Source organism: Glycine soja, chromosome 3 (genome assembly GCF_004193775.1).
Source record: "Glycine soja cultivar W05 chromosome 3, ASM419377v2, whole genome shotgun sequence".
In the NCBI taxonomy this organism is placed as follows: Eukaryota; Viridiplantae; Streptophyta; class Magnoliopsida; order Fabales; family Fabaceae; genus Glycine; species Glycine soja.
Window position 1 is genome coordinate 39,950,680 of NC_041004.1, and position 19,394 is coordinate 39,970,073.

General features: G+C 31.9%; 2 protein-coding genes across 2 annotated transcripts; both read right to left on the reverse strand.

Annotated features, from left to right (window-relative positions):
- Nucleotides 1-1,495: 1,495 nt before the first annotated feature.
- Nucleotides 1,496-7,951, reverse strand: LOC114406951 (protein PHOSPHATE STARVATION RESPONSE 1-like). The gene is made up of 9 exons (XM_028369834.1): nucleotides 7,625-7,951; nucleotides 6,267-6,330; nucleotides 5,529-6,171; nucleotides 5,218-5,419; nucleotides 5,055-5,131; nucleotides 4,936-4,975; nucleotides 4,342-4,399; nucleotides 3,390-3,459; nucleotides 1,496-2,265 (listed from the first exon to the last, which is right to left on the reverse strand). Exons 3-9 carry the CDS (start codon nucleotides 6,162-6,164, stop codon nucleotides 1,903-1,905), a joined length of 1,446 nt encoding a protein of 481 aa, XP_028225635.1. The 5' UTR covers nucleotides 6,165-6,171; nucleotides 6,267-6,330; nucleotides 7,625-7,951; the 3' UTR covers nucleotides 1,496-1,902.
- A 1,593-nt stretch (nucleotides 7,952-9,544) lies between these two features.
- On the reverse strand, nucleotides 9,545-12,470 carry LOC114406952 (acid phosphatase 1-like). The gene is made up of 3 exons (XM_028369835.1): nucleotides 11,970-12,470; nucleotides 10,428-10,637; nucleotides 9,545-9,884 (listed from the first exon to the last, which is right to left on the reverse strand). The coding sequence occupies exons 1-3, from the start codon at nucleotides 12,410-12,412 to the stop codon at nucleotides 9,707-9,709; spliced, it is 831 nt and encodes a 276-aa protein (XP_028225636.1). The 5' UTR covers nucleotides 12,413-12,470; the 3' UTR covers nucleotides 9,545-9,706.
- Between the last annotated feature and the right edge of the window lie 6,924 nt (nucleotides 12,471-19,394).

Genomic DNA, 19,394 nt, shown 5'->3' on the forward strand with positions numbered 1-19,394 from the left:
TTAATACTTTTTATATGTTATATGTGATATGTACGTTTACGTTTACGTTAATATATATATTTTGTTATATATTTTGAATATAATATACTTATATATATATTTTACGTGTATTTTATAGTTACTTGTTTATAAGCCTTGAAGTTAAATATTGTATATTATTATTATTATGATAAATTGTTATCTAATTGTTGAGTATATTTTGTAATTAGTTAGAGTGTGAAATGTTAGACTGTAGACATGAAACATGGTTGTGAATGAGTGTGTGATTGATATTTGTAGAGATATTACTTGTCATGTGAGTTATGAGTTATACAGTAACCCGACCAGTGTGTACCTTGAGAGAACTTTTATGCGCAGTGTTAAAGAAAATTGTAGGATTTCTAGTTAGGATCCTGAAGGGTTAAACTGTAGCGCATTTTGTTAAATATGTTGAAATATAAGAGTGAGGTCGTGGGTATTATATAACTCATAAACAGTGTCTGCGTGCAAATAAAAAAATATATATTTTAGGGGTTGGACCTGAATCAGGAAGGTGAGGCCCAAACGGATTCTTCGGAGTCTAGGCCTTGGGGGTAAAGATACTCGGTTTGAGTGCTCCTTTAAGCCCATGTTGATCCCATGTGGTTGGGGCATTCTCGCAAAACAGAGTAACCCTGACTGGTCACCTTATGATGTTACTTAGTGAGAGTGACCAAGTATACCCATTGTGTGGTGTGCTTTGTCATGTACTCCTAAGCGTACCAGTGTTGTTTTTCACTGACATGGTACCACATTGCATATAGGCTTGAGTCTTAGTATAATTGTTGCATAACGCTTGTGTTTGAATTTCATTGAGTTAACAATTGTGGTTGATGTTATTTTATGGAGTGTGTAAACTTGAATGGGTGTGAATAATGTGTGCGATTTTGTGCAGTAATGCTATTTATATAAATTCAGCTTTAAGTATTATATGTTTCACATGCTCTAATGTTTTATTATATATGAATGTGATAACTCACTCCCGGTGTGTGTTTGTGTTTGGGCTGATTGCCACTTTGTTTCATGTGAGCCTTCATATGATGAGTCACATGCTAGAGATGGAGAGACTTAGTCTGTGATAGGGATTATGATTTACTGAATGATATAATTGTGTTATACTTTTCTTCTTTAGTTTCTTTTTATTATTTATTTAGAGTGAACGGCCTTGTTTTGAGCCGGGATAATCTTATCTCTTATTAAAAAAAATATATATTCTATTATGTTTTCACTAAGTGGATGTGAACCTTTACCCTTTTGAATTGATTTAAATTAAATGTGTTTAAAAAGTAAAATTATTAATTAATTTTGCATTTTTTTCTTCTTTTATTATTATGTGTTTATAATCTTTTAAATAAATTTTGTATGATTTATTTAATTAGTTAGTTATAATTGTAAGGGTAGAGGGTGTCACAGGATACGCTAACATTCCTAGGCTACCTGCAAGTATTCACTTCAGCACTATTTGTTAAGATCGAACTTGAGAACTAGAATTGTGCCCTTCTTTTTATTATTCCGGTACAGTTAAAATAAACAATTCATATTGAGATGTACGTACTAACATAGAATTTTGGGTGGTAGTATTTGGAAAGATACTGTCCTAATTCATTCCTCACTTATGATTTGAGATGTAGTCATTATCTGTACTGTACACTAGAATCTCATCCTAACAAGGATGCTAAATAAGAAGTTCGAAGAACCTCATGGTCCAAAAATTGACTCATCATTTTTGTAACACAATGACATACATATGCAAGTCCTCATTGATCACAACAGGTTAGGGGAAACTCAAGTTATGGATCTACCAAGTCTTCCTTACTAAATAGAAATCTTAAATGAATTGGTATCGTCTTGTCAGTTCAATGCTGATTCAGTAGATCATATGGCTTACTCCTCTGTCCTTGGACGCTTTGAGGCATTACCACTATCTTCACTAGCATGTTGCTCAGGATTGTCGGAAGCTTGAATTTCAGGAGCATCCTGCTTCTCAGCCACTTCCAATGAGCTTTCCTCAACTGTGGTACTGCCATTAGCCAGATCAGCTCCTGACTTGCAGTGGTCCACCTTGATGGTTTCTGATTCAGTTTTGGCTGGAGAATCTTTGATGGCATCAGAAGACACTCCAGATTGACTCTCGATGACAGATGATGATGCCTTAAATGTTTCAATGCCAGGTTTGCACTGCTTCTCAAACATCATCTGAAGGTACCTTCCTTGTTCTTCTATTCGCAACTGTAGATTTCTTTGAATCTAACATAGAAAATAGGAGAGAACTGTATCAGATCATACCATGAAAAAAGGAACAACAACCATAAGAGACAAGTGGGCGTGCCTTGGAAATTTCATGCATGGGATATAACAAAAGTCCCATACCCCAAAATTCTATTAGGCATAAATGCCAAATAATATAACAGAAATTAGTTTCATGCTCCAAGAAGAAACAAAAGTTCTCACCATAGTCCACGTGGCTAACTATAGTAACCATATTCTTTAATTCCTCTTAAAATTAAAAGGATTAAAAAAAAAAGTTCAAAAGAAAGTTTGCAAGACTTAATGAGCATAGTTCTATATCTTCTACAAGTAGTCAAGGGTATGGGCATCACCTATAAATTAACATGCTATGTTTATGTTTAGTATCTAATTTCAAAGCAATAGCAAAGAGAAACAACCTAATTGATAACAAGATTAAGAACATAAAGAAAATTAACATCAACTCTTTTTGTTTCGGAAGATTCAGAAACCTCCTGCTTTCTACCATTTCCTTTCTTAATGAATTTGTTGGAAAAACCACCATATTATCCATGCACCAAGTTCAAAAGTACTAGGTGTGAAGAGGTGTATTGGGAAAAATCCAAAGTCCCACATCGGCTAAAAATAGTACCAAGATAGAGTATATAAGTGGGGAATAACCCTCACCCTATGGGCTAGCTTTTGGGGCTGACTTAAAGGCCTAAATCCATATTCTAAGAGAATTTTTCTCTACTTAAAAAAGGTACTGCAATTATCTACAATGATATGAAACTAATCTAATGACTATACATTAAGACTGGCTATTTATTAATGACTAATCTATTTATTGACTCCTTTCTTATGGAAGACGAGAGAAACAGTAAACAATATTAACTCCTTTCTTTATAGGCAAGTTACATTCCTCAATTCCTTTCACCAAGCTCACAAACATCAGTTGAAGTTCATAATACTAGCAAGTCTTAAAAGTTCATTCTCACTATTTCCATTAAGTTATATATGATGAATTAGCCATGGCAACTGTGACAGAAATGCAGCTTGCAAACGAGGCTTTGAATCAAATTTCTAATCTTTTAACAATCAATGAACACATCAGAAGGAAATTCCTGAAAGATCAGAGTTAATACCTCAAGCTGTTCATGCAACCGCTTCTGAACCTCCATCTGCAACCTCAGAGCTTCAGTGATCTCAATACCACTGTTAACAATTCAGTGGTAAAGTCGGCATAAATATTAGTATTCATGTCTGTGCATGTGTCAAATATGCTCCAAAAAATTTACATAGTGCCATTAAATATTAATCCTCTCATAGCCCTAATCTGGGATGGCTCCTTGAGAATACTCAAAAAGTTCTTTCCTGATTCTTACATCATAACCCACTAAGAACCTTGATGCAGACTGTATTGATCTATCTAAAAATCCTCCTCTTTTATTTTATTCCTTATTCAAGTTATATTCATCATCAAAGCTTCCCCTAATTTTTTGTTTATCTATCTGTGGATAAGATTTGGATAATTACTGCCAATAGAAGAAACAAAGCATACAGGGCTAAAACTCCATTAAAGTTGCATGCCAGTGCTGTGAGTTAGTGTCAGTCTCTAGGATGCAATTACAAGCCAGCATGATTGGATATGCAACTTTTCCCTCCAAACAAAACAAATAACTAGCCACTAGAAGAAACAAAGCATACAGGGCTAAAAATCCATTGAAGTTGCATACCAGTGCTGTGAGTGTTAGTGTCAGTCTCTAGGATGCAATTACTAGCCAGCATGATTGGATATGCAACGTTTCCCGCCAAACAAAACAAATAACTAACATCAATGATGAATGGAAAACTTAAGCCCACATTTCAAGTTTCAAAATCCATGTTTTCTTATACCTTTAGATTGATTTGGACATTAACGGTAAAATTTAAAGAGAAATACAAAAATACTTAACATCTGAGGAGAATATTTGTATTAGCAAAGTCACATCAGAGAACAAAATGTTGCCAAACAGTTTGATGTATCAATTTTCATGCAAATACAACACAGGATAAGAGAAGTTACTTAAATTAAATAGCAATAAATAGTTTACTTACGTTTTCAAATCTAGAGATGACATCTCTTCGATTCGACTTAGATTTTTCTCTGCAGCTCCTGCCAACAGTATTCAACAAATTGTGCATTATGGGACTACACAGAGAAGGAGCATTGCTCTAGATTTCAAGGAAGAGATTTAAGACACACTAATTCAAGACATCAAATGCAGAAAACCAGGTTAATAACAGACATCAATAGACTGAATAGAGTTAAGTCTCATAATCTCTCCAATTTATTAGAAAAATTGCAGTTAATGTGTACTTGGGTAGTTATTTGAAAGTTCAAAAACTCTTCTATTCTCTTTGATTTTCATATAAAAAAATAAACAAATATTTTTACAGTTAATGTGTACTTATTAAATAAGGTGATTTTCTTTTTTGTTTGAAAAACATATTTTATGCAAATTCTAAATATTTTTATATACAGCAAACTAGTATCCAATTAATATGAAATTTGATGAGAATTATCAACTTGGCATACATCAAAAAGTTATTCAATAGCCAATGATCTCCTCGTCCTAACCAACGTGCAAAGCATTACCTATACAGTATGAATAAGGAATATATAATACAATGCATATGTTACTTGAGTACCTTCAGATGACTCAGGTCTATATCTAGCTGTCCTGTATTTCTGCATTTCATGGAGCAGCATATTTCATCAAAAGCACGCAAGGAAACAAACCTAAGAAGACAACGCAAATTGTTTATACCTGTAGGTGGCTTTTAACATGGTATATAGTTAATCCTTCAACTTTCATGAGCTTCAGCACACCTTTAGGGGTAGCTCCTGTAAAAAGAAAATGGGGAAAAATAAGGAGACAGAAGTTTAAGAAACTAAGGCCTTGCTTTGAAAAGAGAGAAAGATAGACATACTTTCACTCCCACCAAGTTGGTTGACAGCCTCCACAAATGCCTCATGAAGCTCAGGTGTCCAGCGCATCCGTGGCTTGGCAGGTGCAGAATTTGCTGAGGAAGTTGGGGCAACACCAACACGATTTTCTCCAGATGAAGCACAAAGTTGTTGATGGCTTTGAGATTGGTGTTCTATTGGAAGTTGTGAAGATGATTTTGTGACCTGGTACACCGCCTTAAGAAACAAATGAGATTCTAACACACTCCTTGAATAAATTGCTAATAAGTATACTCTGCAAGCTCATATTGGTTTGAGAAATGAAAAACTTAACCTTTGGTTCCAGATCTTGAATGTTGTCAGCAAGAAGATCATTCCAGTTAGAAGTCAAAGGATCAACATCACTGATTAATTGGTCAGCCCACTCCTGCCAATCATTTCGCTTAGAATACTCTTCAGTTGCCATGATATTGCAGGCACGGTTTTCTACTTGACTATTATCAACGGAGGTATTGGCTGTGAAATCAAGAAAGCTAGGCAGAGAATCTGTATGCCAGGAAACACTGTTTCCATTGGAATAAGGGGTTGACGTTGTAGAAGGTATTGGTTCACTATTTGAAGAATAAGATAATGGCAATGAAGCCATGTTACCCAATGGTTGTGAAATAAAATGAGTATTTCTAGGTTGTTTTTCATAAGATGAAAAGGATGAGTGATGAAGATCAGTTGAATATCCAGGAGAAGATGAAAACATATGCCCAACTGCTCCGCTGGAAGTTAAATGACTTGAATGTGTAAAAGGTTTTGTTTTAAGTTCTTTTTCCATAAAAGCTGGTCGAGAATCAGATAATTTGGGGAATGTCTCTTCTAGAGGCGATGGAAGGACAGGCAACGATGAAGGAAATACTTCAGACATCCCCATGTCATTAGCATTTGACCTTTCAATAGAGAAAGCAGAATGTGCTTCCATAATTTTCCTAAATTGTTAATTGCAAAGATAAAAGTATCAGTTATCTAGTCAAACTAGTAAAAGCTTTAGACTTTTCGTTTTCCCTTGGATGGTAATGCTCACCAGTAAAATTCTACAAAGCTTGTTTTTTGTTCTTGATGCCCAAACCAAACAAGTTGTCATCAATCTTTCACAATTATGAAAGAAAAAAAGATACTTTAGCATCAAAATTTAACCAAAAAGAAAGCAACTAGCTTGTAAGAACATATAAACAATTTAAAAACCTTAAACCATCATAGCTGTTGATCATAACCCTAAAAATTGAGTATACAATTAATATTCAATGCCTTGGGTCTGCAATATGAAAAATAACATTCTGGAAGTTAGTGTTGGTTACACTTACACCCTTCTCAATTGGAAAATAAAACCTACCTCCTTTGCACCTCCCTTGATTTGATATTTTTAAGGGTACTATGAGTATGGTTCAGATAAAAAAATAGGGAGGTATAGCTAATTTTGTTAAAACAATGATTGCCAATGTGTAAGAATAATATATAAAGTAAAGAAGGTTCACTTCTATTGGAGATACAACTGTTTAAATAACGACTCCAAATTATGCATTGGTACACTTCTGTTTGGCACAATAAGCTGCAAAACCTTGATACATGATACAATAAAACCAGACATCTTTGAAATGCTACAGCAATTGACAAGGAAAAAATAAACGCCTTCGTATAAGTAAGAACATCTCTGTTCATAATAAATTTGGCCATTGATATTGCTCGGTACAGGTTTAGTTTACTAACCAAACACATCAAGAATGACGAGCTTGAGCAGAAATACAAAAGCTCCACAAGGATAATGAGAAAACATATGTTCTCTCTCCCACATAAACTGTAAATATCAAGTTTCACTGTTGCATTATATATTATTCATGATAGATAAACAGTAAGTAACAAAACGTGCTCTCGCTATCCCACTCTATACCAATTTTCAGTTTCTTCCCTACTGTTTTCACACAGTTCAAACTTCAAAGGGTTAGTCTAGACTCAGAAAACAACACATAAATAAAGCAGGCTCCCAACAACAGGCACAACACACAAGGAAGCATAATTCATTTTAAATAATCTAAAAAAATGTATGAAGTGGTGATTAAACATCTCCTTAACCAATAATAACCCAGCAGAAGAAGAAAAAATCCCTTAGAAAGCAATTCATACTACACAAACAAATATTCACACGATGCTCATAACAATAACAGAATTGACATTAAAAATAATGGGTAAATTAGGAACAGAATTCCTACCGTCCCAAACGGGTGAAACAAATAACACGAAGAAAGGGAACAGAAGTGACCCAATGCGAATTGGACCCAACAATCAACGAAAAATGAAAAATTGAAGCAAAGGTATTTTCGCAAATTATAGATAAGACAGAATACGACCGAAATTTCACGGAACCGGTCGCGTCAAAAATCTTACCCGAAAAGGGGTTCACGTGAAGCTCAAGAATTGGATGCAGAATAGGGCGGGTGCTTTTAATTCCATCACCGGCAAGGCGAAGAAGGTTGGGTGGGTGCTCGCGAGAGTGAACAGAACGGTGACGAACGAATGGGCTTTGGCTTTGGCTCCTTTTGGTTGGAGGAATAGCAGCTGGCAACCCTACGCGCCAAGGTGGCGCGTGAAGCTCACTATCGGTGATTGGATTGGTGATGATCCTGTTGCAGTACCAGGTACCATGTACATTCCCCAATGTAATAATGTTTCTAACGTACGACTTTGTTTGAGGTGGTGTGGTAGCGATGATTATTGGAATGCAAACAGAAAATATCTAACGGTGTGCACGTGAGGTTTGCTTTGCTTTTGCACCGTATGATTAGCAAAAATGTTCTTTCATTTTCCTCAAAAGGCAAAACCAGACCCAAATTACCATGCTTGGAATTTAGAAATACCTTTTTGGAAATATTGGAATTAACAAAATAAAAATCTAAAATAAGGAATTGTAGATAGATTAAACTTAAAGATAGAGTACATTTTAAAGATGTACTCCACTCATTAATTAAAAAGTTAATATTAAAATTATAATAAAATATATGTAAGATATTTTTAAAATATTAAAGCCTTAGTTATTATTTTTAAAGTGTATTTTATTGCTTTAAAATTTAAATATTAAAAAAGTAACAAAATTTGTTTATTTTTAAGTGAGTTGCTTTCATTTTAAGTAGTATATACTAGTAATTTTTTAGCACAAAATTCATGCAAGTGGGAGGCTGGGATTAGCTTTCTTATAATTTTTAACTGCGTGATTTTATGTAGTAGGACAATTTCAATCAGAGTCAGAGAGTCAAGGTCAAGGAATCCAAAGTGGAACCCATCGATTTTTCTGCTGGTATTTTCTTCCTACGGCCACTTTTACTTGACCAAGGTGTTAATTATTTAAAATATATAACATATTTAAAAACTGTTAAATTTTTCACGGCAGCGACGGATTATGTTAAACGGACCTTATTTGTTGGGTGTCCGGGGAAAATAAAGAAAAAAAAATCTGATAGATGTAGTAATAAATAATATATTCAAAATAAATAAGAAGAAAAAAAAAGTTGTCATGTTAGAACCTATAGTTGTCCCTAAATAGTTAGAAAGTTTTCTGATGATGATGATGATAGAACTTATAGTTGTCCCTAAATAGTTAGAAAGTTTGATGATGATCATAATAATAATAATAATAATAATAATAGATACTACAACTAACTTTTTGCATATATAAGGACTAAAAATTATAAAAAAAAATTATAAACACTAAAACTTAAAATGAGAAATTATAAAGACCAAGTCAACAGTTTAACCTGAAAAAAGAAAAAGGATTGAAATCAAACGAAAGAAAATTTAAATTTATGAATATACTAATAACTATTGTCGTTTACGTTATCAACATTAATTTAAGACCCTCCCCCACCTTCTATTGGGCATTTTTGTTTTCTTATAAATAATGCTTGGACAATGAGAAAGTGTACTTTGTTTAGCTAGCCTAGAAAACAAGACAAGGACAATTAGCAATTTGACAAGGTGAGAAACATTGGGCCATGATGACCTCATTGTTTCCACATTTTAGTAGTATCGTTAATTGTTAATGTTAATCGTTTTACAATCAAATTAAATGTGCTATCATTCTTTTACAATATCAAATTACGTTATTGAAGATGTCAGCAACCATGTCACACTTGAAAGATGCTTTAATATATTTTACACTTTTACAGGGTATCGATTCCGACTGAAGAAAATAGATACTACGAGTTGTGTTTCTTTGTGGTAGCAAAGAAATAAAGCTGTCAACTGGGTCATGACCCTTTTAAATAGCCTTTTCCTTTTCCCACATAAAAAGCCCATTATGATTTTGTGCAATGGGGTAAATAAGTAATAATAGAATAACAAAAGTTCCATAATTCATAAACCTTTGACATGATGAAGGGGCAATAGCTTATGGGTATTATGGCCTCATGCTTATGCTAATGCCAATAAAGTTAAAAGTATGTTCATATAATAGGTAAACAGTGAGAAATTAATTTATGCTTTATAGTAAATAGAATTGGGTAGTTTAAATGTTCTCTTGGCCATTGGAAGTCCATCAAAAGTGCTCCATTGATCTCCCACAATACCCCATATGCGATAACCTTCATCGACCAATTGTTGCCTCACCTTGGAATGGTATTTTTTCACGTCCATCAATTCATCATCAAAACCCCTGCCGACAAAATAAAAGTAATTTATTAAGTATTGTTAGGGGGAAATTATTTAGTTTAGACCACCACAAGTCTATATCCTCATTTATCTTTATATGACATGTAGTTAAATTTTTTAATTATAAAAAATAACATTCAATTGTATGTCATGTAAAAAAATAGTAGGAATTAATCATTCAAAACACCTAATAATTTCTTGTTAGGAGATTAACTTATTAAAAGTGGGCATAATAATCGCGTTCCTACATTCAATATGTAGTAAACTGATATCATTGTATAAATATGAGATTTTAAGTCTGATTTATAAATTATAAAAAATAAAATAGAGAAAATAAATTATGTACTAAAAGTGTAAAGCAATTTTATACTAATAACATATTTATTAAATTCAATAAAACATCAGTCGTCTTATCTTTATCAACAGATAATTAACTTGCCCTATAAATGTGTGTAAATTTCTGATTGTAGGAAATTTTGGTCCCACAATTCATTGTTCAATGGCTGATAAAAGAGAAGAAGAAAAAAAAATACAATAAATTAATTACCTCAATGTAAGCCTATTCCATCCATGGTATCCAACACTCACAAGGTTGTCTACGGTGGGAGATCTTAGGTTTTCCTTTCTTGAAGAAATCAGAAAGATTTTGAACCCTTTGTTCTTGATTTCATGGAAGAGCTCGAGTGTGTGATCAAGAGCCGGTGCCTTGCTTTTCTCCATCCATTCTTCTAAAGATGTTGCGTTCAGCTTTTCTCCCCTAAAGTTTGTATTCCAATAGAGTATTTTAATAGTTATAAGTAAGACAATAAATTTAATACTCGGATTTTTCAAAATTAAATACTAATCCTAACGCTAACAAAATTCAATACAAATCTCTTTTAGAAAAAAAAATTTAAAAAATCTTTAGTCTTTTCATGCACATATCTTGTTGAGAAATGCTGTAATAGATTATTCAATACATTAGTTTAAACACAATCTCAACAATTAGTTGAATTTATTAAACGTTACAAAATATTTTTAGAACTCATTTCTTATTTAATGAATATTTTTTTTAATTAATAATAAAATGGAATCAAAAGTAGTATATTATTCATACTCTTGGTCTTCTTTTGTTTGTGGGTGGCAGCAGACACAATCATAAGTGATGCGTACAATTACAAATTTACAATGCTGTGATTAAGATAATGTTCTTCACGAGTCAAATGTAAGTTGATTGGTTATCCTATTGATCAAAAAAAGTTGATTGGCTGTCCCAGTTACATCATATTAGCTAGTCACCTAATTCACACCTTTTTCATTCTGTGAATAATAATCTTCACAAAGACGGGATTTTGGCTAAAATTCCTAAAACAACCATGAGAACTTTGGTCAGTGGAAATAAAAGAAGTTAGAGTGACTTACACATGTCACTAAATGACACATCACAGATTGCACTTCCTAGCTAAAAGACAGAGCACAAAATAAACAAATTGAATCCACAAAATTGAATTCATTCCCTTAGATCTTAAGCATTAATGACATGAACCAGTTTTGCACCACTTGGACAAAAATAGCACCAACTAAATCTACTCAACAATCAACATGGCACAATCCTAAGTAACGGATTTGATAAAAATAGCCTAAACATTTTTTTCTTAAATAAAATTTAGGCAAGTATCCTACTAAACTCATTAGTATCAGAACATATCTCAAGTTTTATTAAGTGTTTACAAAGATCTTACATATTACTTATCAGATCTTCACATTAATAATAGGATTCAAACTCACATTCTTGTAGAATATAAATCTGATCTTTATTAACAATTGAATCAATATTTATTAACTTAAACATTATTATTTCAATTAGTAAACAACAATATAAGCTTTATCGTGAGATTACTCCAATATCTCCTTAGTGCATTGTGGACACCTAGTCATAGTCATCATGGTTACTAAAACCTATTTAATGTCTGAACGGTTCCTATGATTCTAGATTATAGAGTAACAAAAAAACCAAAAACTAATTGAATGTGTGTGCACTATATATATATATATATATATATATATATATATATAATAAAAACAAAAAGGATTAGCATAAGGCACTTACCCAAAACCATGCTTCTTATAATAAGGAATTGTGGACAAAAGGGTCTCATCAATATCAAAAATCCAGGAATCTTTGCCATCATCTTTCAAAGTGCAGAATCCACTCATGTAGAGCCTAATCTCCTCCACTGCTCTAACAGAATCAGCCTTGTATTGAGATGAGGTCATGTACTTCTTCACATGGTCCACACATTCTTGAGGCACAACACTGAACCCTCTAATGTTGTTTAGTTCAACATTTATCCTCCAACTCTCGCAGTAGTTCTTCAAGTTGTCTCCAACAACAACCCCTTTTCCCAATCTTTGGTTCAATATGTTCCATTCCGGACGATTCACTACTTCATCACTTCTTCCCCATTTTGGATTCAATATGTTCCATTGTGGACTCACCAAGCCAATGAAGAGGCCTGCTATGATTAGTGAGAGTGCCAAACATTTGGCCATTTGCACAAAAACAGAGATAAAGAGGGAGAGGTATGGAAGAGTTCAGTGAAAAGGGAAAATGGGTGAAGAAATTACATATAGGCGTGAAATGGAGTGTGGGACATACCATGATGACCTTTCTCCTTCCTATACCGAAAATCATACTATTATTCCTATGTTTCCCAATTTAGCTAGGTGATATTCTTGTCCAACACATTAATACACAAAATTTTGTATGAAATATTCAAAATTTTAGTATAATACATTGCAATGTTAGAATTAAAAGGTTAATTTAGTGGTAGAGACAAAAAAAAATCACGAGTTTAAATTTTTTTCCTTAATAAAGTATTAAGGTATTGTTTAAATAAAATGAAAAGAAATAAAATTGAGATAAAAGTTTTGAATCAAAGTAGAGTATAAAAATGAAATTCATATTAAATTTTAAAAAAATTTATCTCATTTTTCTCATCTTTAATGCACAATGAAATGTTCTCTAACAAACCAACAATTAAATTTGTTGATAAAAAAAATTATAAATCTTCTGTATCTATTTTTTATTCTTATAGGGAAATAAATGTCTTGTCAAATGAGTTTTTAAAGATGTGACTAATATTGTATCCATCAAATTGTAGGGAAAATAATACAAAAGGTGCTAATTAAATTGTGCTATGCATGTAATTTTAATTAGAGGAAAATGTAATATACAAAATGCATGTAAACCCGAAAAACAAATATGGAGAACATTACACTCTAGTAAATTACTAGTATATCTTCAACGTTTGGGGGGTCAAAATACTACTAGTAGTTACAGTTGGAAAATTGACAACTTAGGTTGTCCCCAACTTGTGGGTACGTTTTATTAGTTGGTTTTAATGAGCTAAAATTACAAAGCATTAACTTCAATAGCACTACATTAAATAACATGCATGTGAGCCTTATTATTTCGTTCCACTTTATTGGTTGTGTGAGTATATTATCTAATATATTGGCTAGTATGTCAATCCGTAGTTTGAGATAGGGAATTCTGTAAGAGCCGTATCCTCTTCAGTCTTCGGTATACTATTCTTAGACCGTTTGTGCGTTTGAGTCGTATCACACTATGACCTATATCAATGACATGTTACACCCCATGTTACAAAATACAAAAAATTAATATAAAAATAATAATTTTAATGTTTTTATATGTAAATACAAGAGATGGGTATATTTTACTAATTAATTATATTTTTATACTCATTCTTTATATATAAGACTCAAAAATTAAGAAAAGTGATTAATTTAGTTGATAACAATAAATATATCTTAAATTTATAACTTTTTTTTTTAAATTACCACAGTAACTAATATTTCTCTCTCATCAATATATTATCTTTTTACGAAGGATATTTTTAGTTTAAAAATAAAAAAAAATATTATAGATTAAGTCTTATAAAAAAAATAAACATAATTATAAATTTAAATCTTATAAATTGAAACGATGGGAGTAATAAACTACTGTTATATTCGTTTTATATAAAATCCATTTTTCTTTATGCCCGCAACAGAGGATTCAATTTAAAAGCTATAGAACAAGTTCGAAGACGAATATCAATATTTCTTGAATGTTAGATATGCTTTACTTTTATATGGATTTTATTTTCTATATCCAAGGACAAATAGTAAATTTTCGTTGACAGAATATCTATACATTTTTTAAAAAGAATATCTATACATTATATAAATAAAAAAATCAGGCATGTAACATACTTTATTGCACTTTAATAACTTTAATCATACCTTATTGCACCTCACTTGTTAGTAAAGATTTGAATTCTTGATCTGTCTGTTCATCAATAATCCAGGTTGGAAGAAAAACTTCTTTCGGCTAATGTTTACTCACTCCTAATAAGAATTTAGGTCCGTGATCATTGCCACACATCACGGTCTCCTTGTTTTAGACGTGAAATTTATCTCAAAAAAGAAAACGTGAAATTTTATCATTGATATACACATATCAAGGGCTACTTCATTAAGCTGTTTTCAAAATGTTTCACTTTTTCCTCCTCGGCATCATAAACAGTTATACACTTAATGTATTAGTATTAGTATTACGGTCAATTCTAAAGTGAAGTATCTAATTTAGTGGTACACCCATGAAACAATAAAAATAACCGTAGGATATATTAATAAAATGTTCAATGGCTGAGATTTAAGAAAGGGAACTGGATGAGCAGGTTTTTTAATACATTTGTTTTTCATTTTCCTGTTAATTTTTTTTCTTCTTTTTCTATTCCACTCCTCTTACCATCCCCATTCTTTTTCTTTTGTTGCTAATTTGCACCAGACCCAAATCTGAATTTTCAAATTTCATCACCATCATCCAAAATTTCAGACCAAATTCTAAAACTTAATCCATTCCAAATCTCAAATTTTGAACAAATTATACACTATCAATCTCAGAACAACAATAACATTACGATTCCAAGACTCCTTTGGGTACCATGAATTAGTCCAAGTCATATTCCAACAAACTGAATACCATAACCAAATCTTCTCAAACAGAAAAGAGAATCAATCTTTTCAGTTCATAACAGCAAGAAGTTTTCCTGTTACTTCTTTGAAAACAAACTAAATTCTTGGTTGTTATTCCAGATCTGTTTTTTTTTTCAGATCTGCACCGGCAAACCCTCCCTCCGCACTATTCTCTTGACGGAATAGATTGCAGATCATAAAAAATAGAAAGACGGAGATCACAGATCTAAAAAATAGGAGATTGCAGATCTAGAAAATAAAAGACTCCAATCGTAGATCTTGATCTTGGTTTGGGGTTGAGCCGGAGATGTCGAGTGTTGTCATCGTCGGTGAAGAAATCGTCGCCGTAGTCGGAGAAGAAGAAGCTTCTGTCTGGGGTTCCAGACCGGGAAAGGATGGGGAAGGAGCGACGACGGCGGCGGCGAAGAACGTAGTTAGCGGTGGAGGAGGAAAGTTCAGGGAATGGATCTAGAAAACAATTCACGGAAAAAATAAAAGAGAAAGAGGAAAAAAAAGTAAAAACTTTTAATAATTATTATTTTTTAATCATTTTAATATAATTTTCATTTTGTTCATCCGGTTTGAAACCTCTCACTGCCGGTCATTTTACTTCCTCACCCGTGGGGTAGTAACTTCACGACTTCATATTAGACGCGACCTAGTATTACACATTCCGGTCTTGTTTCACAGGAATGCTCGGAAAGTTTGCATTGATTCTTTCAATGTAAGACTCTTTTAAATTATTTACTACATCATTTTTTTTTTTTACAAAAGCAATATAAATTTATATTGTTGTTGAATCATATAATTTAGTGTTAGTATATTTTTAAGATAATTATTATAAAAATTAATAAATTTATTAACCATGATAATTTATAATTTTATAATATATAAAATTGTTTTACATTGTTATTATATATGTTTTTTTTTATATTTTTAGGTTATAAATAATATATTTAAAAACTTAAGTAGACACATAAATTAAATATAAAGAGGTTGTGAGAATATAGAGTTTTTAAAAATAAAATGGGATAGTTCGCTGTTAAAACTACAAGTAATCTATTTTTTTTAAAAAAAAAAATTACATGAGATAAGTCCTACTTTTTTTTAATAGGAGTTCCCATTTATGGAACTATTTTTTATATGGTTTACTAGGGGAAGAGATGCACTTTCCCTCTAAATTTTTAAAATAATTATAAAAGAAAAAAAGAAAAAAAAAAAGAAGTTAAACATAATTAATAAAAAAATGGCAGAATAAAAATTTAATAATATTGAAGTAGTGGGAAGTTCATGTAAATTAGAAGAAAAATTAAAAAAAAAAACTTAAGAAGTGGTTTAAAAGTAAAACTGTCCAATGAAATATGAACATCAAATATAGAATATTTCATTTATTATTATTATAGGTATCGGTTGAAATTTTACAGTTATTTTTAACTGCTACAAAATAAATAAGAAAAACAAATTCATTCATACTTACAACTTTATAAAAAAAATCATATTTATGAAAATGTGCAACTTATCTCATGGATAATTTTTTTAAAAAAAACTATTACTACTATCAAGTAAACTATTATCTATACTCAAAAAAGAAAGTTAATGAAAATTATTAAATAGTCTTAAACCATCACTTATTTATGATATTAATCGATTTTTATGTGATACGTTTTAAAATTAACAAAGAAAAGAATTAATATTAGTTGACTATGTATTATATAAAGATTGATTGAGACCATAAATTTTAATACAGTAACACAAATCATTAATAAATTTTATATTACTAATTAAATTTCTTAATTCATTTTAATGTTACTTGCATAATATTATTATTGTCATTGACGATATTCCCCATCCGAATCCTGCCTGATTCTGTCTCATAAGATGTGTATAGGTCCTTTAATCTTTGGATTCCAATATATGTGCCCAGAGACATAGGGACATGCACAGATTTTAGCAATTGATTAAATCGCTAATTACGTTATTTGACAGAAGGATCAATAGTGGGGGCCCATAAAGGAAACAAATTAAGTTAAATAATGTACTCCATTTTACCAACTACGGGGAGCCTATTTACCTTTATTTTGTTGAAAAACGAATGAAGTATTGATCTTGGGTAGTCAATCTTTACTCTATTTTCTTAGCATTAAGTTTCTACATCATGCCTAAAAAGTAGATATGAAAACGAAAAATGAACTGCATAAAATAAAATAAATAAGCTACGAAACTATGAAAGTGGATAATCAAGAGGACAACTAAAACAAGTGGTCACTTGGAGTGAGAGACAAAACCAAAAAAAAGAAAAGAATGTAAAAATGATGACTAACACACTGAAAACAGTTCTATAATCACAATGGCATAAACTGAACAAGATTGTTTTAAAAAAACTGTACAAGATTAAAAATCATGTAACATATGCCTTATTCCAAATTCTGACTGCTGAACCAACGTTCATGATAAGAAAAGATCAAGTGACAAATGAGTGAAGCAAGTTTACAATTATGCAGTTTGCAAAGTAGTTTATCGTATGACTATAGAATGACAATGAACTGTAGGGAAACTTATTCATAATTCAGAACAGTTAAAATACAATTTACGTCTCTCAAGATTTAATTAAAAATGATTTTAATCCCTGTATTTTCAAAATAGTTAATTTGATTATTATATTTTTAAAATATGATGGATTTCGTCCATGAGTGTGTATTTGAAATGCAGTTGAATTCAACACTAATGGATTTTCAAATGAAAGTTACGACATAATTGCTTTGAAATTCTTACACTGAAACGTGTAATTTCTCCGTTCAATAATGTGATTTTAACGTTGATCCAAACAAAATATTACTTCATTTCAATTTGATAGGAGCGAAACTCACCATATATTTAAAAATATAATGATTAAAACCATCATTTTTAAAATATAAAGACTAAAACTAATTTTGAACAGGAACTTAAAATACATTTTACCCTTCTATGAGGCCAAAGGAGAAGGTTACAGAGAAAAGATATATCATCGCCATCATGCAAGATAATTAAGGAGGGATATGGAAATGGTCGTTTGAAGGACCATCACTGAAGTTAAGACAATAACTGTGAAAATCATAGCTGTATTGTGGACCTCTCTTGCGCCATCCCATGGTTTGCTTCCAGCCACGCTTCAACTTGCAAACTAGCTGTCTCAGAACGCTTGATGAAGGGCCATAGCCAAGTAAGCTCCTTCTTGGAACATTACCAAGTGTCACTAAAGGGCTAACTCTCATTTTTCCTACGAATATAAGCGTCAAGAACTGAGTGATTTGAGATATATATATATATATATATATCAAACTATATGATATTTTCATTCTGCTGTGCTAGCTAGCTGGCTAGCTTGACACTTAAGGTCAAGTGAGATATGAGAACATGTGTTGCTATAAGAGAATAATGCATCATGAGGAATTGGACTGGATGAAAGCTTGTTATCAATTGTACACCGCACAAGGAGGGAACCAAGTATAGGATGTCAATTTTTTATTTGTAGGGTATGAAGAGAATTATTAATCATCATGAACAAATGCATCAAGTGATCATACTTTAGTTTGTTGCCTTTTCAAAGATTAATAATGGTCCCAGCTTGGAGTAGATTGAAAAAATACCCTTTAGTGGTGTAACATCAATTGGGGTGCTCAAGCACTTTTTTGAGGAGTATTCTATACGAGTAAGCTACCTACTAGTGTGCATCATTTGTGATTTGCCATGTTTTGCTCGAAGGATTGGCAAGGGCAAATACCCCTGGATGCTTTGTGATCCTTAGACACGACATATCTAAAAGTATGGAAACAATCAGATCATAAATCACTAGCTTTTTCTTCGTTTTATATAATGACGTAAATGAAATAAAGATCACCAATAAGGGTAGGATTGAACTACCTCAAAACAAAGGTCTTGTCCATTGCCATTTGGGTTCAATTTCTGCTACTTATCCTTCGTGTTATATATATATATCACTTAAAAGTTGGAGTTTGTGGCATAGAAGTCATGTCGGCAACCTTCCCTCTCAGAACCTTTTGATTACCAAAAGATAAATTGAGTTCCAGTGAATTGAAGGTTTCATTTGATGGACAGATCATGTCCTGCTTACATGCCTTTAAAGGTAGAAGTAAAATTTGCATATTTTCACCAACAAAAAAGGTAGAATCCTACATGCAAATTTGTACACAAATGAAGAATGAAGAATGTGTACTATGAAAAATACATTTCTTTCCTATGCAGAGTACCAATCTACAATTAAATTGTACTAAAAAGCAGTAAATAAAAAAAGGGGGAGAGAAACAACAAAGAGAATGAGTTGGGAGACCAAAGCAAAATTGAGCATATGAAGAATGTGTAGAGTAATCCCCTATACACCATTGAATCCATAGTCAACAATGAGAAACCTAGAACATTGAACATTATGATTCCTTTTCCTCATTGTTTTCCAAAATAACCGCATGGAGCCAAAGAGCGAAAATAAGGGTGTTTT

What these genes read in the sequence shown, in the direction of transcription:
- LOC114406952 (XM_028369835.1), bottom strand. Translation starts at nt 12,412, where the DNA reads ATGGCCAAATGTTTGGCACTCTCACTAATCATAGCAGGCCTCTTCATT. An exon ending in TATAAGAAGCATGGTTTTGG is followed by an intron (nt 10,638 to 11,969) that starts GTAAGTGCCTTA and finishes TACAAACTTTAG; the next exon opens with GGGAGAAAAGCTGAACGCAA. An exon ending in TGGAATAGGCTTACATTGAG is followed by an intron (nt 9,885 to 10,427) that starts GTAATTAATTTA and finishes TTTTGTCGGCAG; the next exon opens with GGGTTTTGATGATGAATTGA.
- LOC114406951 (XM_028369834.1), bottom strand. Translation starts at nt 6,164, where the DNA reads ATGGAAGCACATTCTGCTTTCTCTATTGAAAGGTCAAATGCTAATGAC. An exon ending in TTCAAGATCTGGAACCAAAG is followed by an intron (nt 5,420 to 5,528) that starts GTTAAGTTTTTC and finishes GCGGTGTACCAG; the next exon opens with GTCACAAAATCATCTTCACA. An exon ending in GGTTGCATGAACAGCTTGAG is followed by an intron (nt 2,266 to 3,389) that starts GTATTAACTCTG and finishes TTTCTATGTTAG; the next exon opens with ATTCAAAGAAATCTACAGTT.